Below are 22,273 nucleotides of genomic sequence, written 5' to 3' on the forward strand. Positions count from 1 at the left end.
TTCATTCCTAGGCCAAATTACAGGGGGGGAACAAATCCTCACAGCTGCCCCGTGAGAATATGTTCCCCCCCCTTATTTTGAGAACCGTGAGTGCTGGACTCCAGCAAATTTTTTTCTGCCTTCCTGGGGGTCCTTTCAGGTTATGTGGAAAATTTGAACAGGTTCCTTCATTCCTAGGCCAAATTACAGGGGGGGAACAAATCCTCACAGCTGCCCTGTGAGAATATGTTCCCCCCCCTTATTTTGAGAACGGTGAGTGCTGGACTCCAGCCGTTTTTTTCTGATGATTTGTGCAGTGATACCATTATTACTGCACTTTATCAATTTTTTTGGCCTTATTTTGGTCAAACAACTTTGTTTCTTAATCACATAACATACATCAAAAATTATAACTTTGAACTTTATTAAGAAAAAAAAAAAGTTTTTTTTTTTAAATAATAAAATAAAATGGAAAAAATACAAATTTTAATTAAAAAAAAGCAAAATGGTCTTCAAGCAAGCTTCAAATATTTAGCATTTAATTTCTGTACATGCTGTACACAAAAAAGAGCCTTCGGTTGGAGGCTCCCCGACACATACAAGATGGAACCACCTGCAACACTCGTCACACTGAATCTGGTAAACAAAGAAAAAAGCAAGATCATACAATGCAGCACATTTACAATAATTTACAACGAATGTGTAATTCAATATATTTCTTAATCATCACATGCATTAGTTAACAAGACCTGACATAATTACCCATCTGTTGTCTGTGTCATGTGTAGCTTCCCCACAAACACAGCACAAGTTGGAGTCCAGCACTCACGGTTCTCAAAATAAGGGGGGGGGTTCATATTCTCACGGGGCAGCTGTGAGGATTTGTTCCCCCCCTGTAATTTGGCCTAGGAATGAAGGAACCTGTTCAAATTTTCCACATAACCTGAAAGGACCCCCAGGAAGGCAGAAAAATTTTTGCTGGAGTCCAGCACTCACCGTTCTCAAAATAAGGGGGGGGGGAACATATTCTCACAGGGCAGCTGTGAGGATTTGTTCCCCCCCTGTAATTTGGCCTAGGAATGAGGGAACCTGTTCAAATTTGGCACACAACCTGAACAGACCCCCAGGAAGACAGAAAAAAAACTGCTGGAGTCCAGCACTCACCGTTCTCAAAATAAGGGGGGGGAACATATTCTCACAGGGCAGCTGTGAGGATTTGTTCCCCCCCTGTAATTTGGCCTAGGAATGAAGGAACCTGTTCAAATTTTCCACATAACCTGAAAGGACCCCCAGGAAGACAGAAAAAAAACTGCTGGAGTCTAGCACTCACCGTTCTCAAAATAAGGGGGGGGAACATATTCTCACAGGGGAGCTGTGAGGATTTGTTCCCCCCCTGTAATTTGGCCTAGGAATGAAGGAACCTGTTCAAATTTTCCACATAACCTGAAAGGACCCCCAGGAAGACAGAAAAAAAACTGCTGGAGTCCAGCACTCACCGTTCTCAAAATAAGGGGGGGGAACATATTCTCACAGGGCAGCTGTGAGGATTTGTTCCCCCCCTGTAATTTGGCCTAGGAATGAGGGAACCTGTTCAAATTTGGCACACAACCTGAACAGACCCCCAGGAAGACAGAAAATAAATTGCTGGAGTCCAGCACTCACCGTTCTCAAAATAAGGGGGGGGAACATATTCTCACGGGGCAGCTGTGAGGATTTGTTCCCCCCCTGTAATTTGGCCTAGGAATGAGGGAACCTGTTCAAATTTTCCACACAACCTGAAAGGACCCCCAGGAAGACAGAAGAAAAACTGCTGGAGTCCAGCACTCACCGTTCTCAAAATAAAAAAAAAGGGGGGGGGGGGGGGGTAAACATATACTCACGACTTGACATTTTTTATAGAGTTCTTGTTACAATTTTTATCCCCCCTCCCCACCATCTGTCACTTTGCTTGGGACAAAAGGAGCCTTCAGAACTGAACTTTCTTCTCAATTATTCATCCAAATCAATTCACTCAAATCATTCTCGTTATGAAAGATTTGATCACAAAACGTGTGTGGCTTTTTCTTAAATGAACACGTTTGACATTGCTATCGTGTCAGCTTTTAATTATATTGCGCTGTCATGTTAAAGCAAATTAATAAATGCAACAATATTAATTTGCTTTGAAAATACCTGAGTAATAAAATAAAATGGATGGATGGATGAATGATGATCACAATTAAGACTAAAGTCTCCTTTGTAAACCCAAAAAGAGGAGTTTCTTTGCATCGAGGTTTATGCAAAGAGCTCACATAATTATATTGTTGCTTTTTGGTGAATGAATGAGTATTCCGTCTGTACGACTGGTCTTTGAACGCACCCCGCTTCAATGGCAAAACGCGGATGAATTTAAAGACATCAAATGAGAATAATCCCTTATAAAAATTAAAATTGACTGACGCAAACGTGAGTTCTTCATGTTTTTTATTGAAAACAACGTAGTGCTGACGCCGTACGACGCCGTACGACATCGGTTTTTGCTTTCCAAAAAGGCGTGCGCGCTCCCGCGGCAGGGGGAACAAAATCTCACGGGGGAACCAAATCAAGCACAACACCGGCAAGATGGCGGGATAACACAAAATCACGTGATAAAATCACGTGACTGCAAAGCCTCTATATTTTATGTTTGTGAATGTGAAGGCCTCCAACATTTCACTGAGTTGACAATTCAACTTCACAAGAGAAAATAAAAGTAGAAGCTGGACCTCAGCCTCTGAGTACTACTAAATCAAGATTACACGCAAGACATTTAAATCTTCTCTGACAGCTCTATGGTGGCTTCACATTCCGGGCCTTTGATGTATGAAACTATAACAACACTTAATTTAAGAATGCGGCTGAACTTTCCACTTCCTAAATCAAGACAGTATCTTGAGGGTGAAACTGTCTGTTTCAAAAAGTGAGTAGAAATACATCTCTATTTAGTTATTGTTGGGGAAATTATCTACCGTTTTTTTCCGTGTATAGTGCGCCCCCATGTATAGTACGCACCCCTAACAATGGCATGCTGATGCTGGAAAAAAGCTCGTACCCATGTATAATACGCACCCAATTTTTATGAATTTTTTTAAAAAAAATTTTTAATTTTTTTTTTTTTTTTTTTTAAGTCCCAAAGATCGTCACACACGCAGGGAGGCAATGGGTCCCATTTTTAAAGTCTTTGGTATGGTCTTAACTAGGCTGGATGTCATTTTTTTTGTTGGCGTTGATTTCTCCGACTGCCCCTAAACGCACCACCGCGCTCCGTGCGCACACGGCGGCTCTGTATGGGAGAGACGTTGAAGAGGAATAAAAACACCCTTGGAAACCAAAACTTGCCCCTCGTCGTGACTCGGAGCCGCAACAAATGTTTCGGATTTGTGTAGGGTACATTGTGACAGACGGCAAACTAGCAGGTGATCGAGCGAGCGTCTGATACAAGAGCATTGCGGTCGTATGGAGCGTGTTTGAAATGAACAGCAGAGACGAAAGGAACAAGGCAAAGTGTTGTGAAATAAAATATTACCTGTAATACGCATTTTGTTATTTGCTGATTGAAACTGCTAATTAAACTGTGAATTGAAACTAATAGGTGGAGAACTGAACTCTCGCTCTTTATATAGCTGACGTGTCTTGCGCAACCGTTCTGCGCATCTGTAATGGCGGCCTCCGTATGACGTCCGGTCCGCGATGGAGATTAAAAAACAAACAATATTTGACAATAACACACCATCGAGGATTGCACCATCGCATCAAACGATGTGTCGTCAATTATGAATTTTACTAAGTGTGTTGGGCAGGATGGCTGAATGCGATGCGCGATTGACAACAAACAAGAAGAAAGGTGAGTTTTATTTCGGGGGAGATTTGTCATGTCTCGTCCCCAGTTTTGCTATGTGTCTAGGTTGCCATAGTTTCTGTTCGTGTCACCCCGCTCTTCCTGTGTCACCTCAATCGATGTAACGTGTTTTGTATTTAAGTCCTGTCTGCCCCTCGCTCACCGTTGGATCATTGCATGTGTTACTGTCATTCTGTTCCTGTCTTTGGTAATGTCACCCTGTCTTTTTGTTCCACGACTTTGTCGGTCAGTCCTGTTGTTGGTTTTGTTGTACCATGACTTTATTTAAAAAAAAAAAAAAAAAAAAAAAAATTAAAAAAAAAAAAAATTAAAATTTTTTTTCTTTGTACACATGTATAATACGCACCCCAGATTTTAGGACAATAAATTAGTAAAATATTGCGCACTATACACGGAAAAAAACGGTATATGTTATAGGACGTTAAATACGTCCATAAACATATTTGGAAAAAGAATGGTAGGATTTTGCCTTTATGCGCCACCACGATGTATATGAATCAGGTCAAATAGAATATGGATGCTAAAGCTTTACTTCTCCACTAAGAGCTTTGGTGAAACAATAAATCGTGGTGATTAGGGATGGACGAGTATCAATACCAAGTATCAGTATTGATACCAGCGTTATTTCATGCTATTGGTATGCATGACGGGGGTCGAGACCCCGCCCCCCTTTTGGCCATTTTACAATGTAATGCAATTTTACAAATTACCTTTATAAGTCTATTAAAATCATCTGTCACTGTTTTTGGCTGACATTGTATGTATCTAAAGTACCAGTGGGATCGGTATCTGTGACTACTCACGAATGTAGAACTTGTACTGGTATCGGTCTGAAAAAAGTGTTATCAAACACCCCGATAGGCGATGGCAAATAGATAGCGAGTAAATGTAACGAAAGTGTTCAAAACAAAGATGAACTACCGTGTTTTTCCATGTATAATGCGCAAAATTTAACTAATTTATTGTCCTAAAATCTGGGATGCGCATTATGCATGGGTACAACAATTTTTGAAGAAAATCTCCTTTGAAATAAAACTTGAAATCACACCTTTCTTCTTGTTTGTTGTCAATCGCGCATCGCATTCAGCCATCCTACCCAACACACTTAGTCAGTAAAATTCATAATTGACGACACATCGTTTGATGCGATGGTGCAATCCTTGATGGTGTGTTATTGTCAAATATTGTTTGTTTTTTTAATCTCCATCGCAAACCGGATATCATACGGAGGCCGCCATTACAGATGCGCGGAACGGATGCGCAAGACACGTCAGCTATATAAAGAGCGAGAGTTCAGTTCTCTACCTAAATGCGTATTACAGGTAATATTTTATTTCACAACACTTTGCCTTGTTCCTTTCTTCTCTGCTGTTCACTTCAAACACGCTCCATACGAACACAATGCTCTCGTATCAGACGCTTGCTCGATCACCTGCTCGTTTGCTGTCACAATGTACCCTACACAAATCCGAAACATTTCTTCGCTACCGAGTTTGCTAGCGCATGCGCAGTGATACTGACCGGCAGAATAACATCCGGTTGTTCCCAAAGATGATCTTTTTTCTGAAATAATTTTACGTTTACGGACTTCAGTAAGAGTCAAAATTTGGGTGCGTATTATACATGGGTACAGGCTTTTTTCCAGCATCGACATGCCATTTTTAGGGTGCATATTATGCACGGGGGCGCATTATGCATGGAAAAACACGGTAATAATTTACTATTATTTCCAGTCTGCCAAACACTTTGCCACTCCCCATCAAACCTATCCAATCAGCGGTGACTGATGCCTGTTGCCTGTTGCCATTCCTAATGATTTATCATCATTGCCAGTCTGCCAAGCGCTTTGCCACTCCCCATCAAACTTATCCAATCATAGCGGTGACTGGTTCCTGTTGCCATCCCTGTTTGCAGTAACACAACCATGACTCAATATTGGGCCCATTCTTAACTGCTGGCACACGTTTGCGCGTGTGTGCGTGCGTGCATGTGTGTGTGTGTCTGTGTGTGTGTGTGCGTGCATACGTGTGTGTGTGTGTGTGCGTGCGTGCGTGCGTGCGTGCGTGTGTGTGTGTGCGTGCGTGCGTGTGTGTGTGCGTGCGTGCGTGTGTGTGAGTGAGAGAGTGTGCCTGGGATGTTTTTCTCCACATGATCTTTCCACAAACATTTTACTAGGTCACCGGAACAGAGGGTGCTTATGTCCCGAACATTATTCTAAAGTGGTACAATAAACACACCTTGTATTTTTTCCTTGATTGAAAAGATGAAAGATGAGCAAGATTTTACTATAGATAGATGGCTAGATAGATACGTACGTTATTAATCCCAGGGGTAAATTCTGTTTCCAGCATTTTTCATACCCTGGAGTGTGTATATAAAAGAGAGATTAAAAGATACAAGTAACAAAGCATCAAACAACAGAATGTAACAAAGGACACAAATGTAACCCCACTCCTAACTGCAGGCCTGCTGGGTGAGAGGCCTGGATTTGAGGTCTGCCCTTTCAGCCAACCCCCCCCCGAACACCCAGAAGGACATAAACAGACAAAAAAAAACCTCCCTAGTCTACTCCTCTGACTTAGTCAGCAACCCAAAGACCACATTAAATATATCTATATTTCCTCTTGTTCCTTCTCCTAAAATATATTTATACAGCTGCACCTAAACTCAACTATTCTGTGGATTCTGGCTTGCCCTGTATTATTTTGGTTCAAGTTTTGAAGTGAAACAGTCTTTTGCCAATTTTAACCCATTTGAATGATTCAATTAAGTCATTAATTTTAAGGCTTTGGGACATATACTTGGCCAACATTTATAGACAAGACTTTTTACTCATGGTATTGTACTTAGACAGGATTCCCACACCTAAGAATTTGCTTTTTTGAGGTAATGTGTCACAAGATGGTTTTTTTCCCCCCTATTTTTGTGGAGTGAGTTCAAACAAGCGTGCCACCCACCATGCACGTGGTACATTTTATTGAAAAGATTTTTGACTTGACTTCCACTTTAAATTTACAGATTACGGATTGCACATGTGAATATATACCTTACATATTGCATTCTGTCTTTCCAGAATATAGCCAGAAGGGTCTCGTATTAGGTCTAAGTAAGGTCTCTTTCTCCTCCTCCCACCCCCTACTAGCCGCAGTGTAACCAGATATAAGCACGGGGCCGCAAGCTGAAGGACACACGGCTGACAGAACCGCAGCTAGTAAGCAGCGACAAGGGGAAACCTCGTAGTGTCAAAAAGTACCACTGAAGATTTGATCTGTTTTAAAGACAAGGTAGGACTTTTACGAATTATATATATCAAGCAGAAATTGTTGTGCTGTAAGCAAAGATGAGTCCAAGTGAGGGGCATTTTATTTTGTATTGCACTGGATGCATGATAGTGTTTTTTAATATGTCAATATATTTCAATGATATCACAGTAATGTCTTGTTTCTTCAATCAGCTATCCATGAGCGCACCTCTGTCGAAAGCGGTCCTTCGCGCATGGTTTGGCAAATGAAAGCGTTGCAAATTCTAAAGTTTGAAGAACGCTTCAATTTTGTTATAGAAACTTGAACAATATCAGTATCCACGCATTGCGTTGCCAAAGCAACAACGCATGCATTTTGGAGATGCCGGGTTGTCATGTCCCCAATGAAATACAGGAGCTAACGCGCGTGCGTGTCCGTTAGCTACCCCTGTGCGACCTTCCAGCTCCGGGGTAACTGTGTCACTAGACATTACAAATCTCGTGGATGTCTCCTGACCTTGCTGTTTGATAAGATATTACTCCTTGCACACTTGTATCTACAGGTCACAAGCAAGAAGGTAGAGCAGGTGTTTATTTTCTCAACTTGGCCATGTGAAGGAGGAGGTGGGAGGGGGGACTTTAGTCTGAGGTCATGTTGTTTGGACAAGCAGCAGGTGAACTTGACATGTTTGTTATGGAAACATAAACTAGTAACTAGACTTAGTTACATTAAGAGCAGGCCAAAATACAGCTCACAAATACAGTCGAATTTGTAATTCTTTGTATTGTCCCAACTGTGCTCCTTCCTCCAAGGTCACTGATGTCTATCTGACACCCTAAAAGGGGCCCTTGAGGTCACCGCCCAAATCTGCAGTCCACTAAATTGGACTTCCCAAAGGATGGGATTTGTCTCGCTGTCCTACAGTTTTTTTTTCTTCTTACTTTCTCATGCTTTGCCCCAATGTGACTCTCACATGATTTACCACTGCACAATAACTGGTGCTCCCCTACATCCACTCCCACTCTGCTCTTGGGCTTTTTCTCCCCTTCTCTCATCTTTGTCACTCCCACACTACTTTTTTTTTTAAACTTTCAAATCACAGTTCACTAATGGCTTTCAGACTTTTTAACCAGTCAAAATGAATAAAATGACCCTTAAGTTGTGTTACCAAGGAAATTAGACTTGACCATGAAAACAGAGAATGAACTGGCCTTCTTCTAGTCTGACGAACGAACAAGCCCAAAGGGCGTGACGCTACATAGCTTACTATCTCTCAATGACACACGTGAGTTGAAAATCCACTAAACATAGATACAGAGCATGCCTCACTCCTCACTCCACTGTCACGTTATGGCTAGCTGGTCATCGCAAAAGATGATACTCTAGCACAGCATTGAAAGTAGTTTCTGACCATGAATTAAATTTCTGTCTGTTTATAAAGTTTATTGGCAACGGCAGCAGGCCTGTCAACTGAAAGTGAAAGAACAGCTAATCTGATTAAAGTATTAGCTTAGTTAAAGTGCAGTATGTTTGGCACGTAAGATTAAAGACATTTTTCTACCCAACTAACTGACCAACTAGTTTGATAGAAGGTCATTCTTCTTCCATGGCACCTTGTAAAGCATCTCACTGTGTACACTAACCATTGCTCTGGATAGGAAAGTGGAGTATTTGTTGAGTTGCCTGTGGCCTATTTGATACCTTACAGTCAAGAGACTACTACGGTGGCTATGTAATGATCTAAATTTAACTACAGTTGTGTTGCATAATTATAGTACTGTAGGTAAATTGTTTTTGTGTAGCTTTGACTTGGTGTTATATTAGTGTTGGAGTTGGCAAGACAGTTCTTTGGTCAAGTAAATGAGGCCAGAGTTGGCAGTTTCCACGGTCATTCGTGGTCCCCTTGGCATTTGCCCACATAAGATCTCCTCACGCAATGTCCAGCTTCCAGTAGAGCTCATAAATTGGCCCGTAGAAGTCATTAAGTCTGTCTGCCATTTTAGTCGTGGAGCGCACACACACACCTCTTTAGGCCACATTTAATTCACAAATGACCTGTTTGAAGTGCTTTGTTTGGATCAAAGGTCACGTAGTACGATTATTACGTACGATGATTGAGATATGTTGGGAAAAAACCTTCCGCTTGGGTCAATAAGTCCAAGGCTGCTGGCTAGATTTTTTTGTCAGGGTCAGACCAGGGTGTTCATTGAAATGTCTATGCTGCTCGCTAAGTCAAGGTCGAAGTTTAGTGGTTAGTTAACCACTGACTTTGGGGTAAGCAAATAGGTGAGAAACAAGCAAATTGTTATTGAAGAACTGTTTGGAAATGCTTTGAAACAGTTAGGGAGCGAAACAATAATCTATTCACATGGCTGGGCTTGACACTAACCTTGCTAATCTTTTTATTTTCCAAGCAATCCTTTAACATAGTGGTGTCCAAACTACGGCCCGCGAGCCAACCGCGGTCCGCGGTCCAGTTTTTATTGGCCCGCAGCAAATTTTGAAAACATAATTGAGTATGGCCCGCACAAGAAGCTTGAGCTCAACTCTGTTGCACTTCTCAGTTTCAACACTAGATGGAGCTCGCCACACAAATGAAATCAAGCGAAGAAAAACCTTTACCGCGAGTAATGTCCGCGCATTTACTCCCGGGAGCCGTGTCAGAAAGCTTGGTGCACACTCACAAGTGCAGGGGTGGGCAAACTACGGCCCGCGGGCCACATCCGGCCCACGGGACCGTTTAATCCGGCCCGCCAACCCTGAACAAATTGTATTAAACTTTTTTTTTTTTGGTCATTTTGCCTGCAATGACTGCGTTTTCCCAGTAGATGGCGAAGCGCTCGCCTGCGCATTTACTACCGGAAGCCGTGTCAGAAAGCTCGGTGCACACTCACAAGTGCGTGTACGTACTCAGTAGTACGGACTTGGCGCACTCTCGCTCTATTCGTATCAGTCCCGAATTTAGAGCGTGGGCTTTGACGACAGCATTCTTATAATTCGCGCGCTGAGCTTTCAGATGCAGTTTTGCGCTACAGCCATCCACAAACTTTCCCCTGGAATCCTTCCATTAAAATGAGTGGCCCGAAAAAAAGAAGTGAGTGCCGAATGTTAAAAAAGAGTGGCCAATTTGGCTCGACGTACGCGGCGTGACGTTCAGTCACATGAACGTCAACATCAACCCGTCACAGATCAAGGTAAACGGACCAACACCTCGGATCTCGCCTAAGAATTGCCACAACAAATTTTACTCCAGACTATGACGCACTAGCAAAAAAGGGAGACCAACAACACTGTTCCCACTGAAAATGAACGGGAGGCTCTCAAGTTTATTGTAAAAAAATGCATTTTGAATATGATTTGTACACATAGCAGGAATTGAAACTAGCGACCATTCTCATTTTCAAACAATGCAGGATGCTCAAGGACATTGATGCACCACCTATTTGCGACAAATCTTAACCTGTAAAGTTCTTAAGGCTTACTTTAAGGAGGTGTTTCCCGTTTCCTCACCTCTGTTACCAGGTGTTTGCGAGTTAAAACTCTGCTCTGATTTTCAGATACCCCTCACCGTGTTGCTGTTTTGATTACTTTATTTGGATGTATGCTTTCACCGATTCTTCAAGATGATATATTTGGTCAGAATGTTTGCCGTTTGATGTGATCTCATAAGATAAACATCTTTCATCAATCTGACCTGCAGGCACTGAAGTGATGGAGATTGTTATTCATAATAACAGTGTCGTATTTTATGAGAATCACTGATAGCAGTTTTTTAGTGAATTATTTTTTTAATGCTGTTAATAAATGCATTTGTTTTCAAAAAAATTGTTTGGAATATCCATGCTTTACTACCTACTAAAGGCCAAGATCTTTTATGCAATGACCTTTACAGGTCGCTTATATGACTTCACACAACGCCTACGTCCATCTGCTCCTGGTCCGGCCCTCCGGTCCAAATTTAGAACCCAGTTCGGCCCGCGAGTCAAAAAGTTTGCCCACCCCTGCACAAGTGCATGTGCGTACTCAGTAGTAAGTAGTAATTTCATCTATCAGTGCCGAATTTCGAGTGTCGGCTGTGACGTCAATATTCTCGTAATTCGCGCGCTGAGTTTTCAGATACAGTTTTACGCTAATGCTACCCACAAACCTTCCTCTGGAATCCTTCCATTAAAATGAGTGGCCCGAAGAAAAGAAAGGTGCACACTGAGTGCCGAATGTTAAAAAAGAGTGGACAATTTGGCTTGACCTACGTGTGTGAGAAGACGTTCAGCCACAAGAACGTCAACAAAGCCCGTCACAGATCTAGGTTAACGGACCGACACCTCGGCTCTATCCTAAGAATTACCACAACAAATTTTACTCCAGACTATGAGGCACTAGCAAAAAAGGGAAACCAACAATACTATTGATTCCTTTATTACTTTATTTAGATGTATTATTTCACTGATTCTTCAAGATGATGAATTTGGTCAGAATGTTTGCCGTTGGATGTGATTTCGCCTCATTAGATAAACATATTTCATAAATCTGAAGTGATGGAAAATGTTATTCATCATAACAGTGGCGTATTTAATAAGAATCACTGATAGTAGTTTTTGGGTGAAATATTTTTTTAATGCTGTTAATAAATGCATTTGTTTTCCAAAAGCCTTTTATTATTATCTATGCTTTAGTATCTACTAAAAGTAAAAACCTTTTATACACCGACCTTTACATGTCATACATATTACTTCACACAAACACTACATCCATCTGCTCTTGGTTCGGCCCCCCGGTCAAAATTTAGAACCCAATTCGGCCCGCAAGTCAAAAAGTTTGGCCACCCCTGCTTTAACACCATTACTGGTTTTATTGTGGTTGGTTTCTACATCCTTATTTTGTTTCAATGTTGTACAAGACTCACAGCTGGTATTGACAAACTTTCCGTGAACTTTGTTGTGAATCCAATGTGGCCTTGAGGCCCGTCTGTTTGGAACAAGCAGCACTAAATAGATATTAGATCTATTAGATCTAAATCTCCCATTAGCTTCTTGCTAGCCAGCCACTGACTGATTACCTGCCATATACTACGTACTGGCCACTTGTAATAAAAAGATGGCGTGTTTTACATGTTTGAATTTTTCTACCCTCCATCCATGATTTTCATTTTAAATTTGTGAGACAGGTTAATATTAAAGATTGAGCTGTTTGAGATACAGTCCATCAGCAATGCAATGTTTATTACCAGCATTAAAGTTTGTTTTAAAAGAATTGTGAACTTATAACATTTACTTTTATGACAAGCATATTTTTGAAATTACTTTGAATATTTTTGTACAGTTCACATAGAGAAGATTTTGCAGCCGGGGACAGTGTATTTAATAGCTTGCTCGCTTGGTTGGTGTTAAGTATAAATTCCTCATTGCTTTCACATGACTTTCCCCAAGAGAAGCACTTGACCTTAGGATCTACTCCTCTCAGGTGATCACTTGCATGTCTGTTATTTTATTTGGCTTTTGAATCGGGAAATAAGTATAAATATACAGAAGAGTAGCATTTCAGGCCTCACTGTTTTGTTAAATTTGAGCCTTTCTTTGTGTCGCTTCAAGTGAGCGGGAAGCCAGTTATTGTATCATTCTGGCTTTGGGTTCCCATGGAGCCTGTGGAGAATGAACAATGTTCTAAACCAGTTTTGTCTGCTGGAACGACTGGGTCTTTCGCATAAGCTGCAGAGAAAACGGAACTATTTGTTTGGGGAGGTTTGATGAAAGTGGGACATTATAATTTTTCCAGAAATAAAAAAGTATAAACATAATTACTTACGCTTATATAAACTTACACTTTGGTATTATTTTTGTGTAATAGAACAATAACTAACATTTTTCATGTGTTATTTTTTTGGGTGTCTTAGCCAAGCGTACAGTGAGTCATTAAATGTTTGTGTTCCCTTTTTTTTTTTTTTTTAGAGTTCCATCAAGCAACAATGGACCAGGCAAGGTCAACAATAACTAAAATTGTGAGTGTTTTTACATTCATTGTTACAGGTTTGTCTTGTTTATACTGTTTATTTGGTGCTTTGATCCGTGACAAAATAAAATATCCCTCAAACGTGCTATTTAAAACAAAAGGGATGCACCGGTCACTTTAGACAAATACCGTATTTAGTTGAATGGGTGGAGGAGTCTTAATATCTATTTTAGAGTATTTTCGGTCTAAATTACGTTCTTCTTTTTCTACTGTAGTTTAATGGAGAACCACATTCGTATACACGTTTCAACTTGACCCAGAACATGGAAGGTGACAACAGTCACGTGGAGATGAAGCTTTCATCTGACATGGATGAAGAAGTCGGTCAAAACGGTGTGGGGGCCCACCTCAGTCATAACTCCAATCACAAGTCCTACATGACTTCAAAATTTGGACGCACACCTAAGAACCTTTGCTTCATGCTAGCAGCCATCCTGCTCATCTTTATCATCGGTAAGCCGCGATTTGTGACTTAATTCCAATGAAAATTTAATTCCAATGGAATTGGGATGTTTTGTAAAACATGAACGAAAAACAGAATATATTTATTTGCAAATGCTGAGATTAACTACTGCTACTTTCAGGGTACTTGATTGGCTACATGGTCCATCGCAAAAAAGATTTTCCTGTCAGCTGCGAAGCCCGTGTGGAAATGTCTGAAGTGCCCGTCGTGCACGAGACGGGGGCCGCTCCCATCATGGCCTGGAGTGATGTCAAGAATGCATTTGCCCAGAAATTGAGTACATCCAACTTCCAGGTTGCCTTCAGGTGAATTTCAACCACATGAGACCGTTTCCATCATCAGAAAATGCCGTATTGAAAATACACACAAATGTTTCTTTTTCCTAGTGAGGTGTCAAGTGACAACCATCGGGCTGGCTCCTCAGGTGATGAAACTTTGGCTGACAAGGTTATCAAGAAGTTTCAAGAGTACGGCATGAAAACCTGGACGGACGAACACTTTATTAAAGTTCAGGATCGCCCACCTTTTGTCTCCAACAAAATTATTTTCAAGAATGGCAAAGAAGAGCGCCCTGAAGGTTTTCTGGCCTATAGTGCTAATGGAACTGTAAAGGTAACTACTCAGGATTTTTTTTTTTTTTTTTAATCGTTTTTAATTGAAAGATAATGTCTGTAATGCAAAGCAACAATTGGATGTGATAGTAAGAGAATTTTCTCTCTTTTTTTGTCTCACCCAGGGAACTGTCCTGTACGCCTACTATGGACAGGAAAGTGACTTTAGATTGCTTCGAGTCAGAAGTATCAACATGAGCGGCAGAGTTATGTTGGTCCGAGCTGGGAAGATCAGCTTTGCGGAAAAGGTGGGTTGGTGCCCTCTCCCAAAACTAAATTATGTTTTATAATTCCCAATCAATGTGTTGTGTTTCTAGGTAGCCAATGCTGCCAAGATGAACGCCTCTGCTGTACTGATTTATCGAGACCCTGCTGATTATCCTTCTGAAGCCACCACTCATCTTTTTGGACATGTGAGATTTTCTTTGGACAGTTGAGATTATTATGCGCCTGTTTATGCAATGCACTGCTGATCTGTCTCACCTTGTTTCTTCTCTAAGGTCCATTTGGGTTCAGGTGATCCCTATACCCCCGGCTTCCCTTCGTTTAACCACACCCAGTTTCCACCCGCTGAGTCGTCAGGTCTGCCAAGTATCTTGGCTCAAACCATCACAGCACACACAGCCACTAGCATTCTTAGGTAAGGCTTAAAAAAACTCTATGCAACTTTTTGGAAAACAGTTAAATATTAGTAAAGTTAATCCGCTTGGGTAATGATTACTGTGTGATAATCCAAACCTTTTCCTATACAGAAATATTGGAATGTAACAGCCACTTTGAAATTCTTTGACTTGAATTTATAAACACCGAAACTAATCTGTCAAGCAATTGTATGTATTGTGTTTTAAATGTATTGTGTTCAAATCTATTTAATTTTCTCTCACAGACAGTTAGGGGGTCAGGATGCACCAGAGGAGTGGGCCGTTTTCTACAAACTTGGAAACGAGAGCGATGTCATTACTGTGGAGGTGAACAACGTTCTTACTGAGAAAAAGATCAACAATGTCTTTGGTGTCATGGAAGGCTTTGTGGATGCAGGTGCTTATGAGATTTTTCTTCACCAAGCGAGATACTGAATATAACTAATATGTTCCTATTGAATATTATAAATAACGTGTTTTGATTATAGATCGCTATGTGGTTATCGGTGCCCAGAGGGATGCTTGGGGTCCAGGTTTTGCTGCATCAACAGTTGGCACCGGTGTTCTGTTGGAAATGGCTGGTTCAATTTCAAAAATGCTAAAGAAGGGTAAAATGTTTGTGACTTTCACTGCTTATTGTTTGTAGTCTACTACAGCCGAACCTTTTTTTTTATGCTTTAAATAGATGGCTTCAAGCCAAGGAGGAGCATCGTGTTTGCTAGTTGGAGTGCTGGAGAATATGGAAGCGTTGGCGCCACCGAGTGGCTAGAAGTGAGAATTACATGCAACATTTTGCTTGGGAATGATACTGGGTGATCTTCAATACCGTGATGTGTTTCTTGTTTGCAGGGCTATCTTTCTTCTCTTAGTACAAAAGCCTTCTCTTACATCAACCTTGATGGCATTGTAGCCGGTATGTACCATTGTTTTTTCATTTTTTATTTATCATTTCAAACCTGAAGACTACCGTATTTTCCGGACTATAAGGCGCACCGGACTATAAGGCGCACCTTCAATGAATGGCCCATTTTAAAACTTTGTCCTTATATAAGGCGCACCGGACTATAAGGCGCACCATTAATGCATCATGTCAGATTTTTAATCCAAATCAAATCATTCTCCATTTTATCTTTTTTATTTCAACTTCAGATGCAACAAATTACTTTATAATCACAAAATAATGATCCATAGTTTTTTTTATTCATGATTCATAGTCTTCAGCAGGCTACTTATGATTGATTTCATGACACAATGCTTCGGGCCAGTTTAAATTTAGGAATTTGGTCCATATATAAGGACTATAAGGGGCACTGTCGGCTTTTGAGAAAATTTTAGGTTTTTAGGTGCGCCTTATAGTCCGGAAAATACGGTATTTACTGCTTGTGCAGATTTGTACATTTTTCTGGATTAATAAATAAATAAACCCCTTTCCAGGCCACAGTGGGTTTAAAGTATCAGCAAGTCCGATGATGCACAGCTTGATTGAACGCACACTCAAAGAGGTACATTTTTCATCGCATTATTTTTTGGGGGGAGTTCCCAACGTGAGATTAGAATTGTGAATTTTTTTCCCCTCCTCAGGTGAGCCTCCAGAACAAGGCTGTGTCCCTCTTTTCTCAATTTGGAAAGGGCAACTGGGAATCCAACATGTATGTTTACTGTTATGTACGCCACAACTGTGTGCTACTTTTACAGTGTATAAACTCGCTGTCTTGAGCTCCACATTGAGAAATCTTCATGTCGATTTAGGTTGGAACCTCTGAAGCTGGATGACGCTGCTTATCCTTTCATTGCCTTTACCGGCATTCCATCCCTGTCGTTTCGATTCACTTCTGGCAATTTAGTAAGTCAGTTCCTGGTGCAATATCCCAAGTCTAAGGTATTCTTGTGCAAATCTGTGCCATTTGACTGGCTGGATTTCGTTTGGGCTGCTCCTCCTCTAGGATTATCCGTATTTTGGCACATTGATGGATACCCAGGAGAGGTTGATTGCTGTCACGTCCAACCAGCATCTGCAGCTGGCTGAAGCAGCTACCAAGTTTGCAGGTCACATAGTGCTGAGGTTGGTCCACGACCACCTGCTGCAGATGGACCTGTTAAAGTATGACAAGATTATTCGTACTCATGTGGCTCAGATTAACAGGAAAATCAACACCGTACGAAGGGTAGGTGTCTTTTTCTTAATAGACTCCTAACAGTCTTTAAAAAAATGACAAGCATTCTGAGGGAAGAAAAAATGGAAAAATATAGGCAAAACAAACCAAAAATATTCCTGTTTATTCATCCCATGTGTCCAGATGCAGCCTAATCTGGTCCCCACATCAGTGCAGTGGTTGATGTCGGCATCTGGCTCTTACAGTCGAGCCTCTCGTAACCTTATGAAAGACATCCAAAACAGTGACTTGAGTAACATTGAGATGTGCCGGATCTACAATGACCGCATCATGTCGGTAAGTGAATGCACAAAGAAGACATATGGTCACATTGACAAAAGTCGCTCATGCTCCATTCCGTCGGTATCCACAGGTGGAGAGGAACTTCCTGTCAGCATATGTTTCGGCTAAAGAAAATCCTTTCCGTCACATCCTGCTCGGCTCTGGTCCACACACACTCAAAGGCCTGTCCAACCATCTCGACGCCCTCAGAACAAAGAGCCCAGAAGCTGATGTCGACCAGTTCCGCAACCAGTTTGCTTTGGCCACCTGGACAATTCAGGGTTGTGCCACTGCATTAACAGGGGACATGTGGTCACTTAATAATGAAATCTGAATTGTTTTCACCCTGTGGTATTCCTTCAATAACATTATCAATAATAATAATAATAACGATAATCATAATAATAATCTACACCAGGTAGAGGGGCCTCATCTCTTGGAGGCTTTCATTTAAAATCACACACTTCACATCAACACGATACACAATTTTTGCAGTATTTTCTTTGAAACGTTGGTCCATTTAAAGAACATTTCAAATATGTGGCGTTCACTCGATCACATTTGATTAATGCTCGGTGCTATTAGCAAAAAGCTAAAAAATCCAGTATGAGTGCACAACACCTATAGCTAGACTAAGACTGGCAAAACAAATATGGAGACTAGAGATCAATAGCGTCGTGTTTTGCATTTCTTTTAACGCATATCACGCCATCCTTCAAATCAATCAGTAACTATGTTTACTGTGAAGAAATATCCTCATATTCACTATTGCAGGCGGCAATTACCAGGTGGCACTGAAACAGAAATCTTATTTAATCATCAGTGACAGGGTTCACTATGAATATATATTTTTAATTGCCTTTAATCAAAAATGTATAATTATCGGGAGCAGTGTCTTTCATAATTATGACAGTTATACTGTCGAAATGACAAAAGCAGCATCTGCTAAATGAAGTGTACACACATCAACAGCCAGCCCTGAGTCGCATGCAAGAGTTCGCCTTTGGTGCCGGATTGAAGCTCCTCCTCAAAACTCGAGCTCACGCGTGCGTTTCTCATCCTGGCGGCCATTATCGGAAGCAGCGTCTTCCATAATGTGGAAATGAAGAAGGTAGTTTTTGCCTACCAGTGTGTGTCTGTATCGGAGGCAGTGCCCTCCATATTTCACTGTAGGAGTGGATGTTTATGTTATCGGGGGCAGTGTTTCCCATAAGTTGTGTAGATATATGAAGTCAATGACATCATCAGCTCAATTCCTTATCTTGCTCAAATTAAGATCTTCTCTACCTACTTTCCTCACATATCTAACGTGCCTCCCAATGTGTTTGTGTTTTTTTTCGTTTTGTATTAAGGTGAGTGATCTGCATGGCTAAGTTTCACTCTGGGTTTCGTTTTGGCGGCAATTTTCCTCTCATTTCAAATCAGTGATAGTATGTTGATTTCTCATAACTGATGTGATTTGCATTAATGTGCAACTGAGTATCTAACATTCAAATGCTCAGTTTCAGGCATGACAAATGTTACAGATCTGTTTGCTGTTTGTCTTCCTTTGGAGTGGGTCACTTGTGCCTTTTGTTTCATGAATGAATCTTAACTTCGATTTTCCAAGGTTCTAGAATGTTCATTTTAATTATTGTGTCTTTGACCCCCATTCAAAGACCTGTTCTGCTCAAACCAAAGTTATTGATGCAAAACGTCATCGCAATTTTACAGTTGGTAATGCTGTTAGTAGTCTCACAAGAGAAAAACTGAAATGATAATGATTTATACACAGAAAAGTAAAGCTGAATTTACATTATTTTAGCTTACTAACCTTAAAATGATCTGGTGTTCAGTACTCATAAGTTGACCGATAGCTAATGCGCCAAGTAAACTGATAAAGTGATCAATTGTAAAAGAAAAGAATGTGTTTTAAAAATACATTTTCCATATGTATGCAGTTTGCGTCTCATTTTCCATTTCTTTTTCGCAATAAAAAACTCACAAATGTTCCTATTTGAACTTGGAATATGGTTGAATCTATGTGGATAAATGTATGAATCTCAAACATATTCTCCTTTTTATCCGTTAAATAACTGTTTTTATTTGGAGGCCTCATCATTTGTAGTCAATGCAAGCTGAGATGTCAACGAGTCATATTAATTTTTGTAGTTGCAAGGTAGTGAAAGAAATTTCGTATTTCGCCAAATTATGGAGACAAAGTTAACGATATTGGTTCTGGAAAATTATTGACGCGCGACCTCGCAAGGATAATCGGCATTGAAAATGGATGGGGAAAATGTAGTGTAATCGTTAAGTGAACTGGAGCCAGCCAGTCGTCCATGTTTTTGAACGTGGAAGGAAAGGAAGCCCAGTTTTAGCATTATTATCCCTATTCACAGAAATTATAGCAAAAGAGAAAAAAACGAGGGTTATTCTAGATTCTTGGACAGCCACTCATTTTTTGTTGACAAATTTAGTCAAACTCCACTTTCACAACACGCACGTTTCTCATTAAATAAAAGCACAATAATGAATGCAAATTAAATATCAAAAGTTAAGGTACGATCAGAGGATGACTAAATGAGCTGCATTCGGTATAACCCGAAAGGGAAACTGGCGGAGGCGTAGCCAGGTATTTTTCCAGTAGGGGCGCACGCCACAGGAAAAAAAATCGAACATTACCCACGCCGTTCGCTGATCGCTAAAACAACATCCGGGTCCGGGAGGCAAACGGTGAATGGATAACATCGCGCACATAGAATAGCGCAAGCACATACGCGCAAGACCGGAAGAAAAAAACGCCATGAAAATGAAGAATCGAAAGAGCTCAGTTTTTTTCAACCGGGGCGCAGGGAGTCCTAACCGGGGCCCGCCCCGGCTCAGCTACGCCTCTGGAAACTGGCGTGTTCCTTTAAGAGTAGGACCAAAGCGTGAATACAGATCAGAAGTAAGGTACACAGATACCTGGGATGTGCCCGGAGAAAACCCACGCGGGGAGAACATGCAAACTCCACACAGGGAGGGCCGGAGGTGGAATCGAACCCGCACCCTCCTAACTGTGAGGCGGACGTGCTACCCAGTGCCCCACCGAGCCTGGTTACAAACAACTGAGGTAAATTTTGGATTCTATGCGCCACTCTATGTCACCTTAAATGGCGACCTTGCAGCAGTGAGAAGACCCTAAGCTATTTTTGCGGTACAGAGAAGATCTAGTTTCAGCAATGTGTAGGTACTTAGAATATGGAAGGGCCATTCGTCCGTGACCAGGAAGACCTTTGTCCATGCCCTTTTAAGGGCATCGGAAGTAACCAGTAGAGTGAGACTCGGACCGCAGCTGTTGTCTTACGAGGTACAAATGATGGGGGAGAACAGATAGAAAGGGAGGAAGAGCGTGAAGGGCAAGGAGCGCGGAAGGCGCGAAGGACAAGTGCAGGCGCGCAAGGGGCAAGAGCAAGAAGCGCGGGGGCCTTTTTGGGGCGAACATCTGTGCTGTCGAGAGCTGAAACATCTTTGCTCTTGGGGCCACTAACTTTTGGAGAGACATCACTTTGACATCGGTTGAATAAATCTTTTCCCAATCAGCCGTGTGTCACCGAAGTGCTTCCTTACCCGGACCAGCCATCGTCCACTGAGTGTTTTTTTGGAGACCAGCGAAACAACAAAGACCATTCACCACATTTTTGGCGTCACGAACAGGATTCGTGTTCCCCCGGGAATTCCTGCCCGCTTCCTGAGCGAGAATCCAGCGGTCGGCCAGCGGCTGTCATTAAGGTGAGATGCTTCGCCCACAGTCGCCGCGATATGCTGGATTCTTGGAAAGGTGGGGGGTCGGCCCCTTGAGGGGGGCAGTTACAACCGAATCTGATGTGGTCATGAGCTGTCCCGGGAGTAAGTTGTCTCTCCGAGTCAAAAGTCATCATAATTCGACTTTTGAAGGGGGAGTGGCCCCCAAATAGAAAAAGCAAAGGAAAAGGAAAATAAAAATAGAAAAATAAATAGAAAATAAAAAATAAAAAGTGAACAGTAACTTAAAACTTAATGGGGAATGTGCACAGCGGAGTGAGTGACATGTCTGGTGAGAATCATGAATGATGAAAAAGAAAGAAGCCCGAAGTAGTGTGGCTCGTGACGGGACAGGTTGTCAGGGACATCGCTGTTGACCGTCACAATAAAAGAATAGTAGAAAGTCCCATAAAACGTGGACTTGAGTTTGGCGACAGATCCGATGGAGGATAGAAATTTTAGCTGTGTGAATGAGGCGAAAACACAGATACGATTGAACACTGTTGCGACAGGAAATGACCCGCCCCAGAAGTAGTTCCTGGAAAAGCCGAGACACTGCAGTCGCACTCAGTGGCCGTACGGGCCAAGTGCGCACCTGTTGAGATTTTCGGTGGCCGGGTTAGTCTCCGTCAAAAGTCGAACAAAAAAGGGAGGCTTGCGCTGACCGCGTTTGGCAAATAGGAAAAGTGCGCAGCCTTGGCATCCGTAACTGTGAGCACGAATGTGGAAGTGACCCGGTCAGACCCTTTTTTAAAGAGTGCCGAAGTGGTCCGGTCAGACCCAGTTATGGGTGCCGAGATCCGGTCAGATTTTAAGGGTACCGAGGAAAATAAAGCGCGCGTAAGCCACGTCGTTTGGAAACTGATCGAATTAGAAGTGTTTGTGGGTTACAAGGCTCCTCGATTTAAACACTGGTGCAAGAAAATGGCAGAGTAAACTCATTTTTGAATACCGAGGCAGCTGGTGCGTTTTCGCGGCAACGGTCCGATCCCGATTTGTCGAGGCGTACTGTAATAGCATGCACGTCTGTCAAAGTTTGATAAATTTGAGCCTGCGACAAAACCGCTATTGGACGAAGGTTTTGTGCGGCTGCTGTGTGAAAATGGAAAACGTGGAAAAGAGGCCTGTTAAGTATTATTGTTTAAGTCCGCCCTTAGACTCACTGTGTGTATTAAGGTACCAATTCTGTTTACCTTTTTGTTTGTTATATACGGTAATGACGTCACTACATTGATGCTACCAGGGAAGAAAGTC

General features: G+C 41.7%; 1 protein-coding gene and 1 long non-coding RNA gene across 3 annotated transcripts; one reads left to right on the forward strand and one right to left on the reverse strand.

Moving 5' to 3' along the window:
- Nucleotides 1-386: 386 nt before the first annotated feature.
- On the reverse strand, nt 387-940 carry LOC133165899 (uncharacterized). The gene is made up of 2 exons (XR_009717673.1): nt 742-940; nt 387-615 (listed from the first exon to the last, which is right to left on the reverse strand). It is a non-coding gene; the product is annotated as an uncharacterized LOC133165899 (long non-coding RNA).
- Nucleotides 941-6,984: 6,044 nt separating this feature from the next.
- LOC133165696 (transferrin receptor protein 1-like) lies at nt 6,985-19,255 on the forward strand. 2 transcript variants are annotated; one of them, XM_061295539.1, is made up of 19 exons: nt 7,017-7,140; nt 10,991-11,127; nt 13,044-13,093; nt 13,320-13,557; nt 13,689-13,872; nt 13,954-14,179; nt 14,304-14,426; nt 14,496-14,591; nt 14,679-14,818; nt 15,065-15,216; nt 15,308-15,427; nt 15,505-15,590; nt 15,669-15,732; nt 16,254-16,321; nt 16,401-16,468; nt 16,569-16,662; nt 16,763-16,984; nt 17,117-17,269; nt 17,346-19,255. In XM_061295539.1, exons 2-19 carry the CDS (start codon nt 11,112-11,114, stop codon nt 17,586-17,588), a joined length of 2,343 nt encoding a protein of 780 aa, XP_061151523.1. In that variant the 5' UTR covers nt 7,017-7,140; nt 10,991-11,111; the 3' UTR covers nt 17,589-19,255. The 2 variants fall into 2 exon arrangements, with proteins under 2 accessions (XP_061151524.1, XP_061151523.1); XM_061295540.1 differs by lacking the exon at nt 10,991-11,127 and having other exon boundaries at nt 6,985-7,140.
- Nucleotides 19,256-22,273: the final 3,018 nt, after the last annotated feature.

Source organism: Syngnathus typhle, linkage group LG13, assembly GCF_033458585.1.
Source record: "Syngnathus typhle isolate RoL2023-S1 ecotype Sweden linkage group LG13, RoL_Styp_1.0, whole genome shotgun sequence".
Taxonomy (NCBI): domain Eukaryota; kingdom Metazoa; phylum Chordata; class Actinopteri; order Syngnathiformes; family Syngnathidae; genus Syngnathus; species Syngnathus typhle.